A 27,927-nucleotide genomic window follows, 5' to 3' on the forward strand; every position below is an offset into this window, starting at 1 on the left:
GTGGTGCCATGTTGAAATCTCCTCCTAGAATCAAATGACCTTCGCTAAGTAACAGGAGTTTAGACTGAATTAGATTCCAGAATTCTGGATCATTAGTATTTGGTCCATATACATTGCAAAGTGTGTAAATCACTTGTGCCATTTTTAACTTAACCAGTACAAATCTCCCCCCGGAGTCGGTCTCAGAGTACAGGATCTCCGTTTGTGGTCTTTTCCCAATTAATATGGCCACACCCCTTTTTTTCCCAACACTTGGGGCAGCAATTACTTCCTTAACCCACACCTTCTTTAACTTAAGAGATTCTCCTAGGTTTAAATGCGTTTCTTGTAAAAATCCTATATCTGCTTGTGCCTTATGCAGATGGGCAAGGATTGCCTTTCGTTTAATAGGTGTTGATATCCCCCCCACATTCCAAGATATTATTTTTAATTTATCTGTCTTTTGCATTGTTTATATATAAGGTATCAATGGGCGGAGGGAGAGGAGGAGAGGGGAGGAGAGAGAAGGGAGATACAAAACAACAACGCAAGAAAAAAAAAAAAAAAAAAAAAAGGAAGAAAAAAAAAATAAAAAAAAATGAAAAAATCAATTTTTTACATATACTAAACGCATTGTCCCCTTCCCAAGGGGATTTCCCATTTTTAGGACCCATCTTCTTACTTTATATATGATAGAGTAGAAAGAGAAAGAAGCAGAGCCAAGGGATAAGAAAGGAAGATCTACACTAATCCTCAATCTATTAATGGGAGTCTGAGCTTAATGTGTTAAAAAATGTCTCAGCCATTCGAGCATCTTCAAATAAGTGTATTGAGTCTTGTACTGTAACCCTGAGTTTGGAGGGGTATATTAAGGTAGCTTGATAGCCATTTTGTATGAATTTAGTGCATATTGGTGCAAGCTCTCTTCTCTTGGCGGCTGTATCAGCCGAGAAATCTTGAAAGATCAAGATCCTGGTGTTTTCTATAAGGATTGGTTGATTTTTGCGGAAGTGTTGTATTAACATGTTCTTATCCTGGTAGTTAAGTAGTTTGGCTATAATAGGCCTTGGATGTGTGTTATTCTTATTGTCTGGGCGGGGGGTACCTAGTCTATGTGCTCTCTCCACAACAATCGGGTGGTAAGTTGATGGGATTTTTAAAGCCTTGGTAAGCGTGTCTGATATGAAGGAGCCTAAATTTTCAAATTGTTTTTCCTCCGGAAGACCTATTATTCGGATGTTATTTCTTCTGGAGCGATTTTCCAAGTCCTCCAGTCTATCATATATTTTCTGCAAATTACTGTTCACCTTCTCAAGTTTAGAATTGTGTGTTGTTGTAAAATCTTCTAAATCAGAGACCCTCTGCTCAACTTCTTGCAATCTATTAGAGAATTGCCTTACCTCTTGGGTTAATAAAGAAATGTCTTGTTTTATTTCTGTCCTGAGGGTGTCAAACTTGGGTGTGAGGGCGTCTGAGATACAGGCGACCAGATTCTGTATATTAATAGGATCTTGTGAGACTAAATTATGAGGTATGGGAGATGATGCTTCAGTAATGGGTTCTGGAGGATTCTTAAGTTTTCTATCCCTGTGTCTAGCAGCCATAATCAGAGAGGGTGTTTTAGATGAATTAGAAAGAAATTTGTCCATGTGCTGAGTGTCTTTAGGTGAGAGTGAAGGAAGGCGTTTTCTTTTTCCTTTTCTCTTTCCTTTCTCTTCTCAAAACGTTTACAGTGAAAAATGGAAAGGGGATGGTGATAGTGCAAAAGGGGGTACGTAATTATCAGTGAATTAAATAAACCCCGGTAAAAAGTACTGCGGGGTAGTTAGAGAGAGAAAAAAAAAAAAAAAAAAAGTGAGGGTGAAAAAAAAAAAAAAGAAAGAAAAAGAAAAGACAAATTTTTGAAATAAACACCAGTGCCTGGGGGGAGGAGGGGGGGGTGTGTGTGATGGTGTGAGGTAAGTGAAATTGGGGAAAAAGAAAAAAAATAATTATATGTGTTAGGGCACTATAGACATAAGTTTGGTAAGGGTTAAAAAAAAAAGGTAGGGATATTTACTTAAATTGAGCTCTTCTGCTCCTCGTTTACACTATGGAGGAAATATAAAGTATCAGGGTTTAATCTGAACAATTATTTGCTATTTAAGTGGGGAATGAAATAGATGTTTACATAGGTTCTTTTTATTAGTGCATGTACTTATATTGTGGCTATACTTGTCAAGAAGGAGAGAGCCTATATATGAAATGCACGGCTCAATCTCATCAGATAATTATCATTTGGTTAGATAATACAATATCTGTTTAGCTTGGTCCTTTCTATCAACACATGTGTTTTGTTCGTTTTTTAAGGAAAGGGGATGTCTTATCAGAGATGTGTTTTAGTTCTTTTTGTTGATTTGTTGTTAGGGCTAGAAACAGACAGTTTTTTACTGATGATTTTAATTGTATCAGCTTGTGCTTATAAAACAGTCATCCTAACTACCATTGTGTATTTTTTGGGCAGACAAGCCTGCATGTTAAAAAAATAAAAAAGATAAGCAGTATATTACCACATCAATACATATAATTCAGGCTTTGTTAAGCATAAAAAAGCAGAAATTTTATAATCCTTAATTTCTATCAAAGTTGAGAGCGGTTAATAGCCACCTTAGCTATATCAGCCTATGCTTCTGATTTATACAGGCTAAATATATATACAAAGAAAACAACTTTGAGCAGCTATATATCAGAGAATGAGAGGTAGTGCAAGTTACTTCAAGGTAATTTGATATATGCAAGATTGATGATGAGAGTGTCAATTAATTACCCCTATTTTCTTTTCCTTTTTACCTCTTATTTATCTCCTCTTACCCCTCTTAACTCTGATGGTTACCACCTTCTTAGTAAATGACAGCCTGAATAAGCCAGCGTATATAGGCGGGGAGAGAGGAATGGAGAGGGAAGATAAGTGGTAGTTATATTTTACCAAGGGGAGAGATAAAACTGATAACCCTACCAGGGTTATACAAATTAGCACACAGCCAGTATGATTTCTTCACCTTGCCCCCTTTGTAGCCTTCCTAATTTATCTTAGTAATTGTGCACACTTATACTTGCTTTGTGTGGTTTTAATTACTTATTATCTACTTTATTTAAAGCAGCCCTGAAAAAAGAAACATATACATTTTCTTAGTGATGACAAAACCTGTGTAATTGAACATGATCTAGAACATTATGTATAACAGGTAACAAAATATTTTATACTGCTAATTAGGGAAAGGCTCAGTTATGTTGTGCCCATATACAGAATTTTTTGGGCAGTTTTCAGTAATTAGATTGAAGTTTTAAGAAAAGAATTGGAAAGTCTGATGCTTATCAATCAATTGGCCTCTTAGCACTGTACTCCTCAGTTTTCATCCGTTGCCTCTATTCCCAATAGATGGATCAAACTTTTAAGCCACTCCAAAAGGCGATATTTCTGATAAAGGGGTAAGGAAAACAACTGCCAACATAGTTCAGATGGAAATGTCTGCATTCAATTGATTAAAATATGGAGCCGTTTCTTGCAAAGAGCAGAATTAGTGCCTGTTATTTTTGTTTAGTCAATTGAGAAAAAAAAGAAGAATGTCAAGTTAGGGCATAGAAGTATATTATACTTTACCAGCTTCTATCCGGTTGCTTAGATGAGAAGTGTGGGCTCTCTGAGACGCCTAGCCCCCTCACGCAGCACCGGTGGGAGGGGGGTGGCAGATGAGCGTGCTGTATCGAGATTTTTAGCCTCAGAGCCCCAGCGTGTACACTGAGGAGAAGCAGTAGCTCGTTCCCTATAGACAGCCGAGCAGGCGGAGTGATCCAGGCCCCTCACGCAGCACCGGTGGGAGGGGACCCTTGAACCAATGAGGGTCGGTAAGCCTGATGATGCTTCGCTCCTCTTACTTGCCACTGAAGATACAACGAGCCGTGGGGCAATACAGCCCCCTGGAAACACAGAGGAGGCCCAGCAAGCGAACGGCCCTCGCTCCCGGGCCGGGGAACCAGCAAGGTAATCAGAGCAGAGCAGAGTCCTTCACGGGCCTATCCAGGTAGACTCTTTTTTTTTTTTTTTCCAGTTTTTCAGCGAATTGGCAGGGTTTTAAGCACAGGAGGTCTCCGTCCGAAAAGAGACAGCAGGTAGGTTTTCGCCTCTGAACCCTATAGCTGGAGTAGTAGTGCACCCGGGATAGGTATAGGCTTCCTGCCCGTAGTGGACTAATATGTATGAGGGTTTAGTGCAGCAGAGGTATTTGTTAAACAAACCTCATCTTCCCGCTTCTTTCTCTTTGTAGTGTGGTTTGTAATTATACTTAAGTGTTTCTTTGAATCTTTACCAGAATGAGTTCAGTGAGATATGAGTCCTTGCGGCTGCTGACATTTGCCGCTTAGTGCATTGGTGAGGCACTATTTAGGTTCCAGTGACGGTGATATTCAGCTTACAAGCCGCCCAGGGTCTGAAGGGTTTTTTGGGCGCAGAATTCTCGCCAACAGGCTTGCAGGGAAGGTAATCAGGACAGGTGCTTCACACGACCACGCACCTGAGCTCCTCCTCCGGAACCTCTAGAGAATGCATTTTTCCAGAACGTGCAATTTTAAACAACTTTCCAATTAATTATATTATCATTTTTTCTTAGTCGACATCTTGGTATCCTTTATTAAAGTGTAATCGTAGGTAAGCCCAGGAGTGTGCAAGTATCCATAGCCATCTGGCAGCAGTGTTTGCAACAATGTTTAAAGCAATTTTTTACATAGTTGCAAACTCTGCTGCAGTAGAGTGTCTGTAGCATTGTATTGAAGTAAATTAGAAAATTGTTTAAAATTGCATGTTCTGTCTGAATCATCAATGTTTAATTTTAACTTAAAGTGAATGTAAACTTTCATGAATGAGTGCCCAGTTTTTAAAAATACTTTTAAAAACAGGGGCACTTTCATTCATGAAAGTTTCCATTTTAGTGGTTTTGTTAAAATACCTTTTCTTCTTGCCAGCCGGAACGGCGATTCCCCCACCTGCAGGTTGTCTCTTCTTACGTCAACAATGACAAATCCGGCTTCCTCCAATCACGGCTTCCCCCCCAGAGCAAACATTGCCTGAGGCCACGCCGTGATTAAAGGGGGAATCGCTGCTCCGGCTTGCAAGAAGAAAAGGTAAGTATTTTAACAAAACCGCTGAAATGTAAACTTTCATGAATGAAAGTGCCCCTGTTTTTAATATTATTTTTAAAAACCGGGCACTCATTCGTGAAAGTTTACCTTCACTTTAAGTGTCTCTTTAAACCTTGTTATTGCATCTATGTTTCATGTCTCTAAATAAAGGTAAATAAGCTGCAAAAGAAAATGCTGTTATGTACTTTGCTTGTATATTACTATGTGTTTAAAGGAACACTGTATTGTAAATAGTTCCTTTACGTTTATATTTGCTTTTGAAACAGCAGTGTTTGCTTGTATAAATTGTCGTCTATAGTTCTCAAGGGTTTGCTGATTTTAATGGGCTGACCCTTCAGAAAGAAGAGACCTGTTCATTTTATCTCTTTTTGTACACAGTCTAATAGTTATTTTGTAAATGTTAATTAAGGCTGGTGGAGTTCAATGAGCAAAAACAGTTATTTCAGATACAAAAATATCTATTTTTATCACCCCCACTGGGAGGTTAATTTATGCTGTTATCTCCTGTTTACATAGCTTTTCACCAGAGCATACAAACATATTTATATTTTCAGTATAAGCCATGGTTTCAACAGGCAAAAACAGATATTTCATGACAAAGGTAAATCAGCTGTTTTCAAACAATTTAATACACTCCAGCAGTTAAAATGGATCATTAGGAACACATTGAAGAGGAGAAAATTTAGCTTTTACCTTGAAATACACTGCTGATGTTGAGTTGAACATGGCTGGCGATTGTGCTATGCACATATGCCTCTTCTGACTGACTCAGCGTAAGTTTTCTGACCAGTAGTGCATTGTCAGTCTGAAGTCTGTTTTTAGGGGTTAAACACATATTTGAATTTTGAAATCAGCCCAAATGAATCTCTAGTTAAAATCCCTAGCTTAGAAACTTGTTTCACACAGTTCACATATGTAATGAGACAAGTAACTCCTTTGTGATATTATCATGGAAACTGCTAAATGAGATGTCAAAAGTCTAAATAGCTTACTGCTGTTCTAAGATTTGTTTGTTCAAGTTTTGCTCATAGTAGTTATTTTTTATAGTATGTATCAGAGCTCACATGTTTTAAGTGTGATAAACAGCTCATTTTGTGGTTCAAGCAACAAATACATTATACCTGTGCCTATGACACACAACCAAATATTTCCCTGAGACTTTATGGGATGAGGATGTCGACAGAAAGCGGGAGTCTTCTGCACACCAAGACTTTTTAAAGAGAGCTGCGGGAGAGATGTCAAGCAAATCTTCCAAACTGTGACAGCCATGCAAAATCCAGAGCTATTGTGAGCTCTGCTCTAATAGAATGAATGCCCAATAGGTGATGCCATTGTGAACTGGAAAACTGCTAAACAGCCAAGAATCAGAATAGCTCAGAAAACAGAGTACCTTACTATCATGCTCAAAATACTCTAAAGACCTTCCTTTTCTTTTTAATAGTCCATGTATACTGGGAGATCTTCAGCCTAAAACAGGTTCACAGCTCACGTAGTTTTAGTGTTCTTGTGCTAGGCTTATATAGAGAAGGTTTTTGGTTTGTGTACCCTTAAATTCTTCTTTTTTTATAATATATCATTACAAAATACGGAATTAACTGGACATTAAACATTGTAAAATAAAAAGATAAATGTATATATTTGTCCCCTTTTCCTGTAATTTCTTTCTGAAATTGTGAGCTTTTCAGTTCCTGTTAGAAATGGAAGTGCAGAACACTGTGATATTCCACACAGCTATTGGCTGCACACTCTAGTAACCTATTTATAATTGTCCCTAATTGGCCATAGCAGAGGAGATTGACAAGGGCAAAGTACAGCTAATGCAGAATAGTAGTTTAGGTTAACAAGTCTGGCAGAGTTATTTCAAAATAGCTTGTAATGGCACTGGGCCAGGTATTTTTTTAAAAAAAATAGTAAAACAATAAAGGAATAATATAATGTTAAAATTGATTTATCGTTTTTATTGTCTAATATAAAGAGGTAGATATCAATGTTTCTGATATTGAGTGAACACAATCGAAAATGGATTTGACCGCTAAAAGCCCACAACCACACAGATGTGTGAAATTAATCTGTTGTAATTTAAATCTATCCTGATAACTAGTGAATAAAATGCATGTCATTTGTATAAAGGAATGGTGGGTATACTGGTCATGTTTGGTTGATTATTCTATTGATACATTTAGATCTAGATTACAAGTGAAGACCTAATTCACAAACGAGAAAATTCGCCCGTTTTTCGGGCGCATGATAAAAAACCAGCCCTTACAAGCCCTTACAAGTGCTAAAGAAATTAAGCAGAGGTCAGATTTGGTTAATTTTTTTTAAATGTCTCCCAATTGCCCCACAAAAAAAATATGTGATGTTCCTTTTTTTTTATTTTTTAAAGTAGAATTAAAATAAAAAAATAAAAATTACACTAAGCTCCTTTTGGGGGGTTTAAAATTGGCGGGTGTGGGGTGCTCTGAAAAGTGCCTTTACATTGGGGTCTATGGGGACTGTGTGTTTCCAGTAAATATATATGTACAGTATATGCTTATATACATATATATATTTATATATACACATATTATCACATAAATATATATGTATATGTTCTTATACATATAAATTTATTTTTGCTGCCCATCGCTGCGGGGAGCAACAGAACGAGGCTTCCATTGGAGCCTATAGAAGCGTGCTCTCTGGAGCACAATGCTTCCGTGCAATGTGAACGCTAGGTTGCGTTCACATTGCGCTTCACTTGTAATACCAGCGCACATTTGCGTGCTGGTAATACTAAGTTGAGCACAAATATTGCTTTTGCGCTCAACTTGTAATCTTGCCCTTAATATTTTAAAAGTGTTTTTTCCCCCCCATTATTTCCAATCATTGATTGAAAAAGCAGTGTTTTCCAGTTTGGCAAAATTTACATCAGAAATCAACAGTGCAGGAAATTAGTTTCTTTTAGAAGGAAGTAGCCACAACTGATATCACCTTCTAGAATAGGATTTTCACAGTTCACAGTTCTCAAATTGTGAAACAGCTGAGTGACATGTTTCCTTTGTCAGTATATGGCTGGTTTATAACACAATATATTTAATAATTATTCTTTAAAATAAAACCCCAATAAAATGCATATATGAAACAATACAATTAATGTAAATTCCTAAATTCTTTATATTAGTTAAAATTTATAGACACATTGAAATATTTTTATAGAAAACCAGATATGAATCAATACTATACACGTTTAAATTATTAAAATATGCTATGCAAAGATCATAAAATTTACCTTATTTATTCACGATTGAATTGCATTAAACTACCACAATGAGACCAAGATATAAGTCACTAACATTCAGACTGGTACAATTAAGTTATTTAACCCACAAATGATTCTAATACAATTCTAATTAGAACACCAGACGTATATATATATTCTTAATGTAAACGGTTAGTTTAAATGCCAATTTATCTATGCTGAAATGGTTCTTAATTACCTACAGTTAAGACAAATTCTAAAATATATTTGTATATTTGCAAAGATAAACTACTTAGCATTTATGATTAGTTTTACAATACATAGGCTATGGAATACAAGGTTAAAATACAATGTATTCCTTTAAGTCTGCTAACTACAGCAACAATGGATGTTTGTTTTAAATATTACCTATATTTAGCAACCGCTTATACTTTACAAAAAATAACCAAATCGATATTCAGCTTCCAATAGTTCTCAACAGGTCCAATTTCACCTCAGAATACAAAAGGAGTATTTTGCATGTGGAGAAGAAAGGGTAGCTATTTTGCTTATAATAACTGTGTCCTGTGTCCCCACGCAGCAGTTATCCGTCCAGGGTTTCAGCAAAGTTTTTTTTTTTTTTCCATTCTTGGGGTTAAATCATGTGATATAACCCCACCCCTTTTTGTTCTGTACCATCATTGGTGAATTGGTTTGGGAGGCCCTTCGGAGCTAAACATCTCATTGGACACCTGGGAGGTCTTATCGGATTGGCCCTTCGGATACTGAACATTTATTAATTACTGGGGTTTGCACCTGTTCCAACAAACAATTCATTTGGCTGTCATACCACTTCCAATCCCCTAGAGGGCAGCAGACAACCAGCAATATAGTCTCACCATCCATTTTTGTTACAATTTAATATATCTTTATAAAATGACCATTTAAACCACCATAATTCCTTGCATTAATAAATCTTTCCTGTCAGCATCCATATCTCATCTAGCATAACAGAAAACCTACAACCTGATATCAAACATCAATATTTTATAGTCATATCACATCAAAGTAATTCCTATATATTCATCCTATTATATTTTAAAATATGTATTTAAAGTTTCATAAACATTTAGTGCATAACCATATGATATGACTTAGGTCAACCCATGTTGGAATTCTGTATTAGCATCTTTTAGCTCCATCTGGAAGATAGAAAACCAACAATATATTATTTTTCAAAAATGTAATCATTATAATTGTTATTTAATCTATTACAAATTTGAATTGTATCTCCCATATATATATATTTAATACAGTCTGAGGCATACATTTAATATGTTGTCTGAATATATGTACATATATATATACTGTACATATATTCATTTATATGCTTCTAAAATACAGAGGTTAAGACATTTTATGCTTTAAAAAAAAATATATATTGGTTAAGATATGTTAAAATCTTAACTCTAGGGGTAATTAACAAGTCTATGCTAATCACTATACAATCAGAATTTTATTTGCTTATCTGACTTTATGTACAGAATGTTGTCTCCAAACATTCCATGATGTATGCTGGCTTGGTTACCCCCTGCAGGGTTGTGGGCTTCAAAAGCTAAACCTTTTGTTTCAAATGCTATGTTATCAGGAAAGGGAATCCTGACGCTTGATCCAAGGTTTACAACACACAAAAATATAGATGGTTTCAGAGTAGAAATAGGGGTCAGTGACAATCTGATAGGGATTTTAGCTTCACACCTCAGCAGGACATCTTTGGAAGCAATCCTTTGTTCTCAGATGTGGAATACATGTGTGATGAATGAGCATGCTCAAACTTACTATTTTTGAGATTTTATACTTATTTTATCTTATATTATATATATACATATGTATATATATATATATATATATATATATATATATATATATATATATATATATATATATATGTATTTTCCTCTGACATTTACAGATGCCCTGACACCTTCATTGTAAAAAGTGTTGTAAAAGCTGGAAACCGTACTGTCAAGAATGGGGTTTGTCGCTGTGCAGTTACTGTAAGAAAATGCCAACATTTAATTCTGGATATTGTAAATTGCAATTTTTAAAAACATGATTGTTGCACTTTTTGAGTTTTAAAAAACCCATGATCTCGGTCGCCAACAAACCCCTGTCATGAAGACACAATTCCGAACTAAGTCACTTTTATGAATACACCAGTACTGAAACTGACTATCACGACAATATGAGTGTGTGTTAGAAACAAATATTGATAGAACACATTTCTAGATAGTACAGTCATTCCATTTTCTCGCTTTTCCTATAGACCCCATTAGCTGTATGGGATATCGCATATATATGTAAATATGACATCAGTGTATTACTGAAAAGCTGAGAAACATATTTACATAATATTTGTAAATACTGAGGTAAATAACATTCTAATACTAGTGTATTTGTTTTTAGGCTATTGAACTATGCACATGCTCCAAAAGTCTAATTATGCATTGCATATTTATGTTATTATTGATTAGGTTTTTACTAATTTATAGTAAGCTGGTTTATTTTCTTAGGACTCTCATGATCAGTCTTTGTTATATGTATTCATTTTGGCTTTTCCAATGGATGAAAACACGGAAATAAAGCTAAAGACTTCAGAGAAAACAAACTGCTGACAGAGTAATGTAATTTTAAATATTAAGGGGCAGATTTATCAAACGGCAAATTTCCGTTGTGGAACAGGCTCACTCTTGGTAGCTTGCAATCAAAATGTAAGAAGCAGAGGATTAGATCACTGCCTCTCCGCTGCCTCAGAGGTAGCAGATTAAAGTAATTGTAGACCGATTTGCCTGGGGTTACTGACTAGTCTTGCTCTCTTGGTTGGCATTGCGCACCTGACCAATGACATATATGGGCATCAAGTACTGCAAAACAGGGTTGAGAGGTTCCCTGCAAGTGAACTTTATTCCTATGTGTATGTATCAACAAAGCAGTGCACATTCTATGCTAAGGATATTGCATGAAGTACGGATATACAGCTATTATGCAGATATGCAGAAGCTACTCTTATTTGTAGAGGATCATATTGACGCATACAGTATATGCAGTAGCAATACAGGCAGAAAGCTTGTTATACAGGTAGGATAGTCCATCTATTTTAAGAAATTGTTGATTTATGCTCCTCAGGTGCATAGTTCATTGGAAAGCAAAATTTAGCTCTACATTTTAAAGTAGATCTCATAGAAGCCCTTTCATCTGTTGAACTTTAGCTTTCTGAAATGTAGTCTTCATTACTTATAAGCATGGTGAATACAGAACCTGAAGGTGTAACCGCTTGCTATATGCAGACAATCATTTTGCTAAGACCTCTCTCAGTGAAATGCCCTCAGCTTGGTTTTAAAATTGGCCCTCAGCAGTTTTGGGTTTCTCATTAGACAATGTAGTTCTTTAAAGAAACATAAAGCTTAAAAGAAAAATGTGTATATTTCACCTCAACATAATATTTTACTATAACCTTATTTTTTCTTGAAATTGACAGTAAAACACATGCACAGTGCACACGCAGCAGCCAGGCTCTGTATTTTCTTATTTCAGAATAGACTTAAAGGGACATGGAACACAAATATTTTCTTTCATGATTTAGATAGAGCATGTGATTTAAAAAAAATAATTCAGTTTATTTCTATTATTTAATTTGTTTTGTTCTTGTGCTATATACCTAAGTAGACTCAGGAGCTGCTGATTGGTGGATGTACATATATGACTCATTGTATTGGCTCATCCAGTGTGTTCAGCTAGCACCCAGTAGTGCATTGCTGCTCCTTCAACAAAGGATACCAAGAGAATGAAGCAAATTAGGTAATAGAAGTAAATTGGAAAGTTGTTTAAAATTGCATTTTCTATCTGAATCATGAAGACATTTTTTGGGGGTTTACGTCCCTTTAAGATAGAAGACTTATTTTTAATTAAAATATGTGGTAGCATATTTTTTTTAACTCTACTGGGGCTACATAACTACATTTTTGTTTTATGTTTTTGTCCCAATGGCTGTTCATGCAAATATATATTCTTCTTATATTTAGTCTGTTTCAATAAGACTTTAAGGTAAAGTAAGCTAGAAGCCATACAGGAAATGTATAGCCACTATTTCATACATATCTGATTATAGTGAATGCATCAAATTTACACTTATAGGTAGGAAAAGGCTTCACATTTACTCTATTCAATAAAGATGTACCAATGTCCTTGTGATTTGATTGCTTTTGGCATCAGCGAATAGTATGTAAGCTCCCATTTAGCAATGATTATGTTCTCAATATATAATAACTCTCATGCTCAGTTTTCAATAAAATACTATAATTTATTAATACGCTTATTCTTTGTTTTTATCGATCTCGTCTTTACCAGTGTTATTAATGTAACGTTACAATTATGTTATTAATGTAACGTTACAATTGTGTTATTAATGTAGCGCTATAATTGTGTTATTAATGTAACGTTACAATTATGTTATTAATGTAACGTTACAATTGTGTTATTAATGTAGCGCTATAATTGTGTTATTAATGTAACGTTACAATTATGTTATTAATGTAACGCTATAATTGTGTTATTAATGTAAATACTGGTCTTTGACATATTTTGCTTGGTTCTTGTGTCAACACAGAAAACAAAAGTGCAAATGAAATAATTTTAGAGTTGAGCAAAAAGTTGGACATTTTTTACTTAAAAGTAAAACAAAGTAGACACATTTATGCCTTCCAGAAACCTCATGTAATCAATGTGAATGTTTTCTCTTGTTTGTTTTAGATTGAAGATATCATCACAAGAATGCAAGATGATAAAGCAGGCGGTGTGCCGATCCGAACAGTCAAAAGCTTCCTGTCTAAAATCCCAAGCGTGGTAACAGGTACTTTATTTGTTAAATTGCAGAACTAAATCTCCTTATTGAATATGGGGACACTATGTTCACATGGGAAACTTCACTGGGGAATGCAATATTTATATTCAATTGGTGTAATGCTGAAAATAATCTAGTTCAGGTATTTTTCATTGTTTTATTTTTTATTTTGCATTTTATGGTTCCCATCTTGCCTATTGAGTTAACAAATCTCTTAATACAGTCTGGATTGCTTGACTTGGACTGATTGGCTGAAAATCTGCAGGGGCTTGTGCAATGTTAAATGCCATCAGCGTATGCTGTCGGCATTTAGCGATGCCGGGCAGACATGATCCGCTACAGCGGATCATGTCTGTCCGACAAATGATTAATCAGTCCCCAACTGTATATCCTCTCACAAAACTTTATATATAAATACATTTTTCATATACTGTTTCCATTTTTGTTGTGACATTTATGTGATTTAATTTTTTGGTATAGCTTTGGATTACAAATCTATTTTTCAGCACAAATGTTTTAATAAATACAGTGTACAGTATGTGTAAATTTACATTTCATTAGGTTAAAGGGATACTAAACCCAATTTTTTTCTTTAAAGGACCACTCAATGCAGTAGAATTGCATAATTAACAAGTACAAAATGAATAGATTATGCAATAACACCTACTTTGATTTTCAAATAAGCAGTAGATTTTTTTCTGACAAATTTATTTTTTCTCCTATTTTCCAGCCCCCTATATCATGTGACAGACATCAGCCAGTCACAGACTAGTATACGTATACCCTGTGAGCTTGTGCACATGCTCAGTAGGATCTTGTTTCCCAGAAAGTGGGGAATATAAAAATACTGTACAAAATGTGATAATTAATGGAATTATATTGGAAAGTGTTTTAATACTGCATGCTCTTTCTGAATCATAAAAGTTTATTTTGACTTGAGTGTCCCTTTAATGATTCAAATAGAGCATGCAATTTTAAGCAACTTTCTAATTTAGTCCTATGATCAATTTTTCTTTGTTCTCTTGCAATCTTTATTTACAAAGCAGGAATGTAAAGCTTAGAACTTGGCCCATTTTTGGTTCAGAACCTGGGTTATGCTTGCTTATTGGTGGCTAAATGTAGCCCCCAATCAGCAAGCGCTATCCAGGGTGCTGAACCTAAAATGGTCCGGCTCCTAAGCTTTACATTCCTGCTTTTTAAAGAAAAATTGATCATAGGATTAAATTAGAATGTTGCTTAAATTGCATGCTCTAGCTGAATCAGGAAAGAAAAAATGTGGGTTTAGTATCCCTTTAACACAAAACTGGTGTGACCATAGCTTGTATGAAGTTAGGTGGAACAGAAGCACAAGTGAGGGAATAGTTCACAGTATGAGTGAGTGTATGGAACAGAGTTGGAGTTAGTGGCTTTAGGAGATCAAGTGGAGTGGGAACTATTGTAAAAATGGTCGGTAAAGAAAAGAGTTCCAGGAGGACTTCTGTTTGATCATTACTTCTGTTTGATCATTAGCAGTGACCAATAAAGAGTAGGGTCCGACACTGTTGCTTTGCAAATGTTGGCAGTACCCTGAAGTATTAGAAGAGAATGTGTAATGGACAGAGAAGCAAGCTAAAATGGAGAAAGGCAATATGGGTTTGTGTGTGTTAAGGGGAAAAATATTTCACTTAAGCTTAGCGAGGAGAGTTGGAACAGAACATATAATAATTTATTATGGATGAATTGAATTTACTCAAGCGAAAAGAGGTTTATCGAGACTGTTTTGGCGTGGCGGTTTTTTTGCTTGTATTACAAGTTAAAAGTAAACGTGATTGCTTGAGCACAATTTAAGTTAACGCTCGTTGGTTAGCATGACCTAAGAGCTCTGGGTAACTGTTTCACGAAACAAAAACTTGTCACAAAACACATAAAAAAAAATTACACTTAGAATAACACCATCTAATAAAAATTATTAGAAGAGAATGTTGCACAAAAAAGTTATAAGGGCTGAAAGATATGAGGTCTCGGGTGTTAGAAAAAAAAAAGGCAGGTAAAGGGATTTTAACATAGAGATACATACGTATACATCTCTAAAGATGGATATGTATGTATATATGTTTATATGTGTGTACATATGTATTTATATGAGACTCCAAACATCCAAAAGGAGGAAGAAACAGGAACTCCGGACTCATGGAACTTGTGCAAAGAAGTTTATTCAGCAATGTTGCTCATAGTAAGGTGTGTAACCTAGAATACACCTGACGCGTTTTGCGCATGCGCACATGCGCTTCAGTACCTCTGATGAAGCGCATGTGCGCATGCGCGAAACGCGTCAGGTGTATTCTAGGTTACACACCTTACTATGAGCAACATTGCTGAATAAACTTCTTTGCACAAGTTCCATGAGTCCGGAGTTCCTGTTTCTTCCTCCTTTTGGATGTTTGGAGTCTTGCATATAGCGATTGGGATTTCGCAGTTTGGCTCTCTGGACTTGCTCTTTGCCCGCTTTTCACAACAGCCCGGAGGACTTCATTCCAGTACCTGACACATCTTTGAGCGCCAATTGAGCGCCGTGGCTCTGACGTCAGAGCATCCGACCACCACGAGGAAATTGAGATCAGCGGTCTGTGGACATTTCCTGCCGACGCGACTGGGGGTTAGCAGCCTGTTGGTACGTGCAGGTGGAAGTTGACTACATCGACTGACTATACCCACTGCCTGGTTCAGTGGAGAAATACCTCACAAGATGTACTAAGGCTTGTTGTGTTCAAGCAGGGACAGCTAAGTATACACTTCCAATACATTATTGGTGACTCTGAACTGATTTACACGATTTTGGAGCTGAAGTCTACTAACATTTTGACTTTAAAGTGACTGATGAACTATCATATTAACTCATTATCAGCTACTGACTTCTGAAGTGGAGTTATTATACTCTGTTTTACTTGGCTATACTAGTATCATTACAAGAACTGTTGATATTTGTTGCTTTAACTACCTTTTTCTTTCTTATGTATTTATATGTGTATATATGTATTAAGAGACATATATACACATATAAACATATAAATACATATGTATACACATATAAACATATAAATACATATGTATACATATATACACATATACACATATAAACATATAAATACATATGTATACATGTATACACATATAAACATATAAATACATATGTATACATATATACACATATAAACATATAAATACATATGTATACATATATACACATATAAACATATAAATACATATGTATACATGTATACACATATAAAAATATAAATACATATGTATACATATATACACATATAAACATATAAATACATATGTATACATGTATACACATATAAACATATAAATACATATGTATACATATATACACATATAAACATATAAATACATATGTATACATATATACACATATAAACATATAAATACATATGTATACATATATACACATATAAACATATACATACATATGTATACATATAAACATATAAATACATATGTATACATATATATATATATATACATATAAAGATATAAATATATATGTATACATATATACACATATAAACATATAAATACATATGTATACATATATACACATATAAACATATAAATACATATGTGTATATATATATATACACATATAAATACATATGTATACATATATATACATATAAAAATATAAATATATATGTATACATATATACACATATAAACATATAAATACATATGTATATATATATATACACATATAAACATATACATACATATGTTACAACCCACGAACAAAGGCACCACAAGGGCTATTTCCCTATTATTATATAATTCCAAACTTAATGTTTATTGGTTTATAAGATTTATATTATATAGGGAATGGTGCTAAATGCATAAAAATAAATACTCCAAAAAAACCAAGAAGACTCTCACTAGATTGTGGATATCTCCTGAAAGTATGCACAAATAAGCACTCTTAGCCTAGACTTTTGAGGCGGTTTTTCCAGACCGGGAAAAAAATAAAATATAACTTTTATTATACATTGCACTTAAAATAAGGGTAACACACACTTTAAAATCGACACTAGCACTATCATGCAATTGGACTGTATATCTTATTTTGGGTGGAGAATTATAATATCAGTGGCCTGACGCTATGTGAGCGTTTGGGCGCTCAAATTTTTAACTGCCTAGCACTTCATGTTAAATTAGACCAACGATGATTATAACTATACTTAGTTAATTTGTGGAATAGTCTGGGCTGTGCCAGACTTAGCCAGGGTTGAATATATACAATATTGAATTATTTAGCCTATAAACTACCCTTAAACTAAACCAGAGAGGTTATGCTGAATGGCAAGCTTAGCAAGCGCAATGACAGTACAAATACAATAATAGAGATATCGGCAAAAGAATCAAACTGAACCTAAAGCTTTATAAACAGCGTTACTTATTTCACCTAAGGCTCTGTGAAAAATATACACAGAACCGAATAGAACTGTGTCACAAGACATTGCTTATAAAATGCAGAGACTTATATAGCCAAATACAAACTATACTGATACAGGCATTACAGAGATATGTTCTCTTGAAACAAAGATAAGGGCATTTGGAAGTCCTCAGTATATACAAAAGAAAATATAAATTGTGCTTTATTGGGGAATTACTGAGAGGGTAACGTCTCCAAAACGCAAAATAAAAATATTGTTACATTTTGAAGCCGTTCAGACTTTGCAAGATATCAGAGTTGCGCCAAAATTATAACTACTTTTTATAACGCCAATGTACACAACATAGTGTTACATTTTTCTAGCCACCAGAGGCAACTCTAGAATTTTGAATTTATATAGCGCTTTAGCTAACTCCACAGCAAAAAATTGCAACTGCTGTTTTACAAATAAATACACAACTCTCAGGTATACAAACAGAGGGAGTTTATTTAGAACCATTCCTGGATGACACTATATACATAAGGATTACTAGGGTACCCAAACATTCCTATAAAGAGTGCATAGTAGAGGATCACCTAACATACACAGAGTTGGGGGACTCTTTTCTTCTAAGTATAACTTATTCAAGATTACAGCATTTTGGGGGAATTAAGATAAGCACCATAGGCCACTGATATTATAATTCTCCACCCAAAATAAGATATACAGTCCAATTGCATGATAGTGCTAGTGTCGATTTTAAAGTGTGTGTTACCCTTATTTTAAGTGCAATGTATAATAAAAGTTATATTTTATTTTTTTCCCGGTCTGGAAAAACCGCCTCAAAAGTCTAGGCTAAGAGTGCTTATTTGTGCATACTTTCAGGAGATATCCACAATCTAGTGAGAGTCTTCTTGGTTTTTTTGGAATATACATACATATGTATACATATATACACATATAAACATATAAATACATATGTATACATATATACACATATAAACATATAAATACATATGTATACATGTATACACATATAAACATATAAATACATATGTATACCTATATACACATATAAACATATAAATACATATGTATACATATATACACATATAAACATATAAATACATATGTATACATATATACACATATAAACATATACATACATATGTATACATATAAACATATAAATACATATGTATACATATATATACATATAAAGATATAAATATATATGTATACATATATACACATATAAACATATAAATACATATGTATACATATATACACATATAAACATATACATACATATGTATACATATAAACATATAAATACATATGTATACATATATATATACATATAAAGATATAAATATATATGTATACATATATACACATATAAACATATAAATACATATGTATACATATATACACATATAAACATATAAATACATATGTATACATGTATACACATATAAACATATAAATACATATGTATACATATATACACATATAAACATATAAATACATATGTATACATATATACACATATAAACATATAAATACATATGTATACATATATACACATATAAACATATACATACATATGTATACATATAAACATATAAATACATATGTATACATATATACACATATAAACATATAAATACATATGTATACATATATAAACATATAAATACATATGTATACATATATACACATATAAACATATAAATACATATGTATACATATATACACATATAAACATATAAATACATATGTATACATATATAAACATATAAATACATATGTATACATATATACACATATAAACATATACTGTAAATACATATGTATACATATATACACATATAAACATATAAATACATATGTATACATATATACACATATAAACATATACATACATATGTATACATATAAACATATAAATACATATGTATACATATATATACATATAAAGATATAAATATATATGTATACATATATACACATATAAACATATAAATACATATGTATACATATATACACATATAAACATATAAATACATATGTATATATATATATACACATATAAATACATATGTATACATATATATACATATAAAGATATAAATATATATGTATACATATATACACATATAAACATATAAATACATATGTATATATATATATATATACACATATAAACATATACATACATATGTATACATATATACACATATAAACATATAAATACATATGTATACATGTATACACATATAAACATATAAATACATATGTATACCTATATACACATATAAACATATAAATACATATGTATACATATATACACATATAAACATATAAATACATATGTATACATATATACACATATAAACATATACATACATATGTATACATATAAACATATAAATACATATGTATACATATATATACATATAAAGATATAAATATATATGTATACATATATACACATATAAACATATAAATACATATGTATACATATATACACATATAAACATATAAATACATATGTATACATGTATACACATATAAACATATAAATACATATGTATACATATATACACATATAAACATATAAATACATATGTATACATATATACACATATAAACATATAAATACATATGTATACATATATACACATATAAACATATACATACATATGTATACATATAAACATATAAATACATATGTATACATATATACACATATAAACATATAAATACATATGTATACATATATAAACATATAAATACATATGTATACATATATACACATATAAACATATAAATACATATGTATACATATATACACATATAAACATATAAATACATATGTATACATATATAAACATATAAATACATGTGTATACATATATACACATATAAACATATACTGTAAATACATATGTATACATATATACACATATAAACATATAAATACATATGTATACATATATACACATATAAACATATACATACATATGTATACATATAAACATATAAATACATATGTATACATATATATACATATAAAGATATAAATATATATGTATACATATATACACATATAAACATATAAATACATATGTATACATATATACACATATAAACATATAAATACATATGTATATATATATATACACATATAAATACATATGTATACATATATATACATATAAAGATATAAATATATATGTATACATATATACACATATAAACATATAAATACATATGTATATATATATATATACACATATAAACATATACATACATATGTATACATATATACACATATAAACATATAAATACATATGTATACATGTATACACATATAAACATATAAATACATATGTATACCTATATACACATATAAACATATAAATACATATGTATACATATATACACATATAAACATATAAATACATATGTATACATATATACACATATAAACATATACATACATATGTATACATATAAACATATAAATACATATGTATACATATATATACATATAAAGATATAAATATATATGTATACATATATACACATATAAACATATAAATACATATGTATACATATATACACATATAAACATATAAATACATATGTATACATGTATACACATATAAACATATAAATACATATGTATACATATATACACATATAAACATATAAATACATATGTATACATATATACACATATAAACATATAAATACATATGTATACATATATACACATATAAACATATACATACATATGTATACATATAAACATATAAATACATATGTATACATATATACACATATAAACATATAAATACATATGTATACATATATAAACATATAAATACATATGTATACATATATACACATATAAACATATAAATACATATGTATACATATATACACATATAAACATATAAATACATATGTATACATATATAAACATATAAATACATATGTATACATATATACACATATAAACATATACTGTAAATACATATGTATACATATATACACATATAAACATATAAATACATATGTATACATATATACACATATAAACATATACTGTAAATACATATGTATACACACACACACACATATATATATATATATATATATATATATATATATATATATATATATATATATATGCATAAGTGCCCTTTGCAGTCAAGTAGAGGAAAACATGTAAAACCTTATTTATGCAATATTCATATTAAATAAAGTGTTTAACTGAATTTACTGTAAATATTTCACATTCCAATGTTCTTGACATAAAGGGACATGAAACTCAAAATATTTATTTTATGATTCAGATAAAGCATACATTTGTAAACAACTTTCCAATTTGCTTCTATTCTCTTGGTATTTTTTTCTTGAAGGAGCAGTAGTGTACTATGGGAGCTAGCTAAACACATTGGTTAACCTATCACAAGAGGCATTACCTTTATGCAGATGCCATCCACATCTACTTCTGCACCAGACCTGCCCTCTTCCTTGCTCTCTTGCATCACTACCTGTCTATCCAATGTCTAAGTCTTGTCATTATCTAAACTAAGTTCTTCAGTAATGTTGGAAAACTGTCTTCACCTAACCCACCCGTGCCCACAGCCTAGGCTAGTTTCAACTTCAGCCTTTCTAAAGTCTTAATCTACCATCTGTCACAACTACAATCCACCATGAAAGCCACTGCCAGATATATTATAAATATTCACTACACAAGAAAAAAAAAAGAACTCAAATAAAGCATTAAATCATGCAAACAAAAAATACTACAAATTCAAGATCCAATTACTATAAATAATACAAAAATAAACTTAAAGGGACAGTCAAGTCCAAAAAAACTTTCATGATTTAAATAGTGAATGTACTTTTATCACCAGTTTTGCTTTGTTCTCTTCATATTCTTAGTTGAAAGCTAATTCTAGGAGGTTCATATGCTAATTTCTTAGACTTTGAAGACTGCCTCTAATCTGAATGCATTTTGACCACTAGAGGGCATTAGTTTATGTGTTTCATATAGATAAACATTGAGCTCATGCACATGAAGTTACCCTGGAGTAATCACTGATTGGCGAAAATGCAAGTCTGTCAAGAACTGATATAAGGGGGCAGTTTGCAGAGGCTTAGATACAAGGTAATCACAGAGATAAAAAGTGTATTTCTATAACAGTGTTGGTTATGCAAAACTGGTGAATGGGTAATAAAGGGATTATCTTTCTTTTTAAATAACAAAAATTCTGGTGTTGATTGTCCCTTTAAGGAAATCACTCTTTCCAAAAAAACTTTAGTAACTGAACAAAGAAAAAATATATACCAAATATATAAAAACTGCTGATGGAATATTATTAAATAAATTGACATAGTGCAAAACAAATATAAAAAAGAAATTGGTGTTACAAATAATCTTAAAAATTGGAAACATACAAACTAAAAGAAAACGTAACCTTACGTAGTGTAAATCATTACTGCAAATTGTAAAATGTGTTGGATATAGAATGATGAATTATGAGAAAGCTGGAACGGATGTAAACTGCTAGCATAAAAAGATAGTACATATTAAAAAAAATAAAAAAATATTTAAATAACCTGGAGATGACAGTTTGCAGCATTTTGTTTTCATAGCAGATAGAATAACTGATACATGGTAATGAGACTAAAATGCAGTCCAACGAGCCATTTATATATATATACAGTACACAGACATCCCAACTCTCCCAGACGGTCCGGGAGTCTCCCACATTGAAAAAGCTGCTCCCTGACACCTGCAAATGAAACACAATCTCCTAGAAATAGCGGTGCCATAGAAAATCTAATTTGTGCCTGCACTTTTCATTTCTACCTATAGGTGTCACTGTTCCGTTATAGCTCAATGTAAATAGTTACTGCGTTCCTCTCTAGACTTTTTCCCCCTTCCTGATCTCTAGTGCAGTGTGAGACATAGCAGTAGACCTAATATATATAGGTGAGATGTACAGACTCCCATACCTCTATATTGTGTAGACTCCCATACCTCTATATTGTGCAGACACTCCCATACCTCTATATTGTGCAGACTCCCATACCTCTATATTGTGCAGACTCCCATATTTCTATATTGTGCAGACTCCCGTACCTCTATATTGTGCAGACACTCCCATACCTCTATATTGTGCAGACACTCCCATACCTCTATATCGTGCATACTCCCATACCTCTATATTGTGCAGACTCCCATACCTCTATATTGTGCCGACACTCCCATACCACTATATTGTGCAGACTCCCATACCTCTATATTGTGCAGACTCCCATACCTCTATATTGTGCAGACTCCCATACCTCTATATTGTGCAGACTCCCATACTCTATAATGTGATAACATTTTCAACTATTTCATAATCAGAGCACTGATGAATTCTGAATTGGGGTTGGGGGGGCTGGAGGGTTACAATAGTGAGGTGGTACAGTGAGGTACTATAGTGAGGTACTATACAGAGGTGGTACAGTGAGGTACTATAGTAAGTTACTTTAGTGAGGTAATATACAGAGGTGGTACAGTGAGGTACTATAGTGAGGTACTATACAGAGGTGGTACAGTGAGGTACTATAGTGAGGTACTATATAGAGGTGGTACAGTGAGGTACTATAGTGAGGTACTATAGTGAGGTACTATACAGAGGTGGTACAGTGAGGTACTATAGTGAGGTGGTACAGTGAGGTACTATAGTGAGGTGGTACAGTGAGGTACTATACAGAGGTGGTAGAGTGAGGTACTATAGGGAGGTACTATAGTGAGCTACTATACAGAGGTGGTACAGTGAGGTACTATAGTGAGGTATTATACAGAGGTGGTACAGTGAGGTACTATAGTGAGGTGGTACAGTGAGGTACTATAGTGAAGTACTATAGTGAGGTACTATGCAGAGGTGGTACAGTGAGGTGCTATAGTGAGGTGGTACAGTGAGGTACTATAGTGAGGTGGTACAGTGAGGTACTATACAGAGGTGGTACAGTGAGGTACTATACAGAGGTGGTACAGTGAGGTACTATACAGAGGTGGTACAGTGAGGTACTATACAGAGGTTATACAGTGAGGTACTATACAGAGGTGGTACAGTGAGGTACTATACAGAGGTGGTACAGTGAGGTACTATAGTGAGGTGGTACAGTGAGGTACTATACAGAGGTGGTACAGTGAGGTACTATAGTGAGGTGGTACAGTGAGGTACTATACAGAGGTGGTACAGTGAGGTACTATAGTGAGGTGGTACAGTGAGGTACTATAGTGAGGTGGTACAGTGAGGTACTATAGGGAGGTGGTACAGTGAGGTACTATACAGAGGTGGTACAGTGAGGTACTATACAGAGGTAGTACAGTGAGGTACTATTGTGAGGTTGGCATGCAGTGAGGTACTATAGTGAGGTGGTACAGTGAGGTACTATAGTGAGGTGGTACAGTGAGGTACTATACAGAGGTGGTACAGTGAGGTATTATACAGAGGTAGTACAGTGAGGTACTATAGTGAGGTTGGCATGCAGTGAGGTACTATACAGAGGTGGTACAGTGAGGTACTATACAGAGGTGGTACAGGGAGGTACTATAGTGAGGTTGGCATGCAGTGAGGTACTATAGTGAGGTGGTACAGTGAGGTACTATACAGAGGTGGTACAGTGAGGTACTATAGTGAGGTTGGCATGCAGTGAGGTACTATATTGAGGTGGTACAGTGAGGTACTATACAGAGGTGGTACAGTGAGGTACTACAGGGAGTGCAGAATTATTAGGCAAGTTGTATTTTTGAGGATTAATTTTATTATTGAACAACAACCATGTTCTCAATGAACCCAAAAAACTCATTAATATCAAAGCTGAATAGTTTTGGAAGTAGTTTTTAGTTTGTTTTTAGTTATAGCTATTTTAGGGGGATATCTGTGTGTGCAGGTGACTATTACTGTGCATAATTATTAGGCAACTTAACAAAAAACAAATATATACCCATTTCAATTATTTATTTTTACCAGTGAAACCAATATAACATCTCAACATTCACAAATATACATTTCTGACATTCAAAAACAAAACAAAAACAAATCAGTGACCAATATAGCCACCTTTCTTTGCAAGGACACTCAAAAGCCTGCCATCCATGGATTCTGTCAGTGTTTTGATCTGTTCACCATCAACATTGCGTGCAGCAGCAACCACAGCCTCCCAGACACTGTTCAGAGAGGTGTACTGTTTTCCCTCCTTGTAAATCTCACAGTTGATGATGGACCACAGGTTCTCAATGGGGTTCAGATCAGGTGAACAAGGAGGCCATGTCATTAGATTTTCTTCTTTTATACCCTTTCTTGCCAGCCACGCTGTGGAGTACTTGGACGCGTGTGATGGAGCATTGTCCTGCATGAAAATCATGTTTTTCTTGAAGGATGCAGACTTCTTCCTGTACCACTGCTTGAAGAAGGTGTCTTCCAGAAACTGGCAGTTGGACTGGGAGTTGAGCTTGACTCCATCCTCAACCCGAAAAGGCCCCACAAGCTCATCTTTGATGATACTAGCCCAAACCAGTACTCCACCTCCATCTTGCTGGCGTCTGAGTCGGACTGGAGCTCTCTGCCCTTTACCAATCCAGCCTCGGGCCCATCCATCTGGTCCATCAAGACTCACTCTCATTTCATCAGTCCATAAAACCTTAGAAAAATCAGTCTTGAGATATTTCTTGGCCCAGTCTTGACGTTTCAGCTTGTGTGTCTTGTTCAGTGGTGGTCGTCTTTCAGCCTTTCTTACCTTGGCCATGTCTCTGAGTATTGCACACCTTGTGCTTTTGGGCACTCCAGTGATGTTGCAGCTCTGAAATATGGCCAAACTGGTGGCAAGTGGCATCTTGGCAGCTGCACGCTTGACTTTTCTCAGTTCATGGGCAGTTATTTTGCGCCTTGGTTTTTCCACACGCTTCTTGCGACCCTGTTGACTATTTTGAATGAAACGCTTGATTGTTCGATGATCACGCTTCAGAAGCTTTGCAATTTTAAGAGTGCTGCATCCCTCTGCAAGATATCTCACTATTTTTGACTTTTCTGAGCCTGTCAAGTCCTTCTTTTGACCTATTTTGCCAAAGGAAAGGAAGTTGCCTAATAATTATGCACACCTGATATAGGGTGTTGATGTCATTAGACCACACCCCTTCTCATTACAGAGATGCACATCACCAAATATGCTTAATTGGTAGTAGGCTTTCGAGCCTATACAGCTTGGAGTAAGACAACATGCATAAAGAGGATGATGTGGTCAAAATACTCATTTGCCTAATAATTCTGCACTCCCTGTATAGTGAGGTTGGCATGCAGTGAGGTACTATACAGAGGTGGTACAGTGAGGTACTATACAGAGGTAGTACAGTGAGGTACTATAGTGAGGTTGGCATGCAGTGAGGTAGTATAGTGAGGGGCGCGGGAGGGCACCTCCCTGAAATGAGCTTTTGCAGGTTGAGATGTCTGCAGTACAGCAAAGTACTAAACTATACTGTGTAAAAAGGCAGACATCTTGACTATACTGTGTAAAAAGGCAGATATCTTGACTATACTGTGTAAAAAGGCAGATATCTTGACTATACTGTGTAAAAAGGCAGACATCCTGACTATACTGTGTAAAAAGGAAGACATCTTGACTATATAATCTAGCCTACACTTTATATAGAATCTATAAGCCTACACTTTATATAGAATCTATAAGCGTACACTTTATATAGAATCTATAAGCCTACACTTTATATAGAATCTATAAGCCTACACTTTATTTAGAATCTATAAGCCTACACTTTATATAGAATCTATAAGCCTACACTTTATATAGAATCTATAAGCCTACACTTTATATAGAATCTATAAGCCTACACTTTATATAGAATCTATAAGCCTACACTTTATATAGAATCTATAAGCCTACACTTTATTTAGAATCTATAAGCCTACACTTTATATAGAATCTATAATCTAGTCTACACTTTATATAGAATCTATAATCTAGTCTACACTTTATATAGAATCTATAATGTAGCCTACACTTTATATAGAATCTATAATCTAGCCTACACTTTATATAGAATCTATAATCTAGCCTACACTTTATATAGAATCTATAATGTAGCCTACACTTTATATAGAATCTATAAGCCTACACTTTATATAGAATCT

General features: G+C 33.4%; 1 protein-coding gene across 1 annotated transcript in view; it reads left to right on the forward strand.

Annotated features, from left to right (window-relative positions):
• The window catches only part of RGS6 (regulator of G protein signaling 6), an 848,561-nt gene that overhangs the window by 461,954 nt on the left and 358,680 nt on the right, over positions 1 to 27,927 (forward strand). The window contains exon 3 of the mRNA XM_053697770.1: positions 13,184 to 13,283. Coding sequence (XP_053553745.1) covers positions 13,184 to 13,283 — 100 coding nt within the window. The remainder of the gene's footprint in view (positions 1 to 13,183; positions 13,284 to 27,927) is intronic.

The sequence above is a fragment of the Bombina bombina genome, chromosome 1 (assembly GCF_027579735.1).
Source record: "Bombina bombina isolate aBomBom1 chromosome 1, aBomBom1.pri, whole genome shotgun sequence".
Taxonomy (NCBI): Eukaryota; Metazoa; Chordata; class Amphibia; order Anura; family Bombinatoridae; genus Bombina; species Bombina bombina.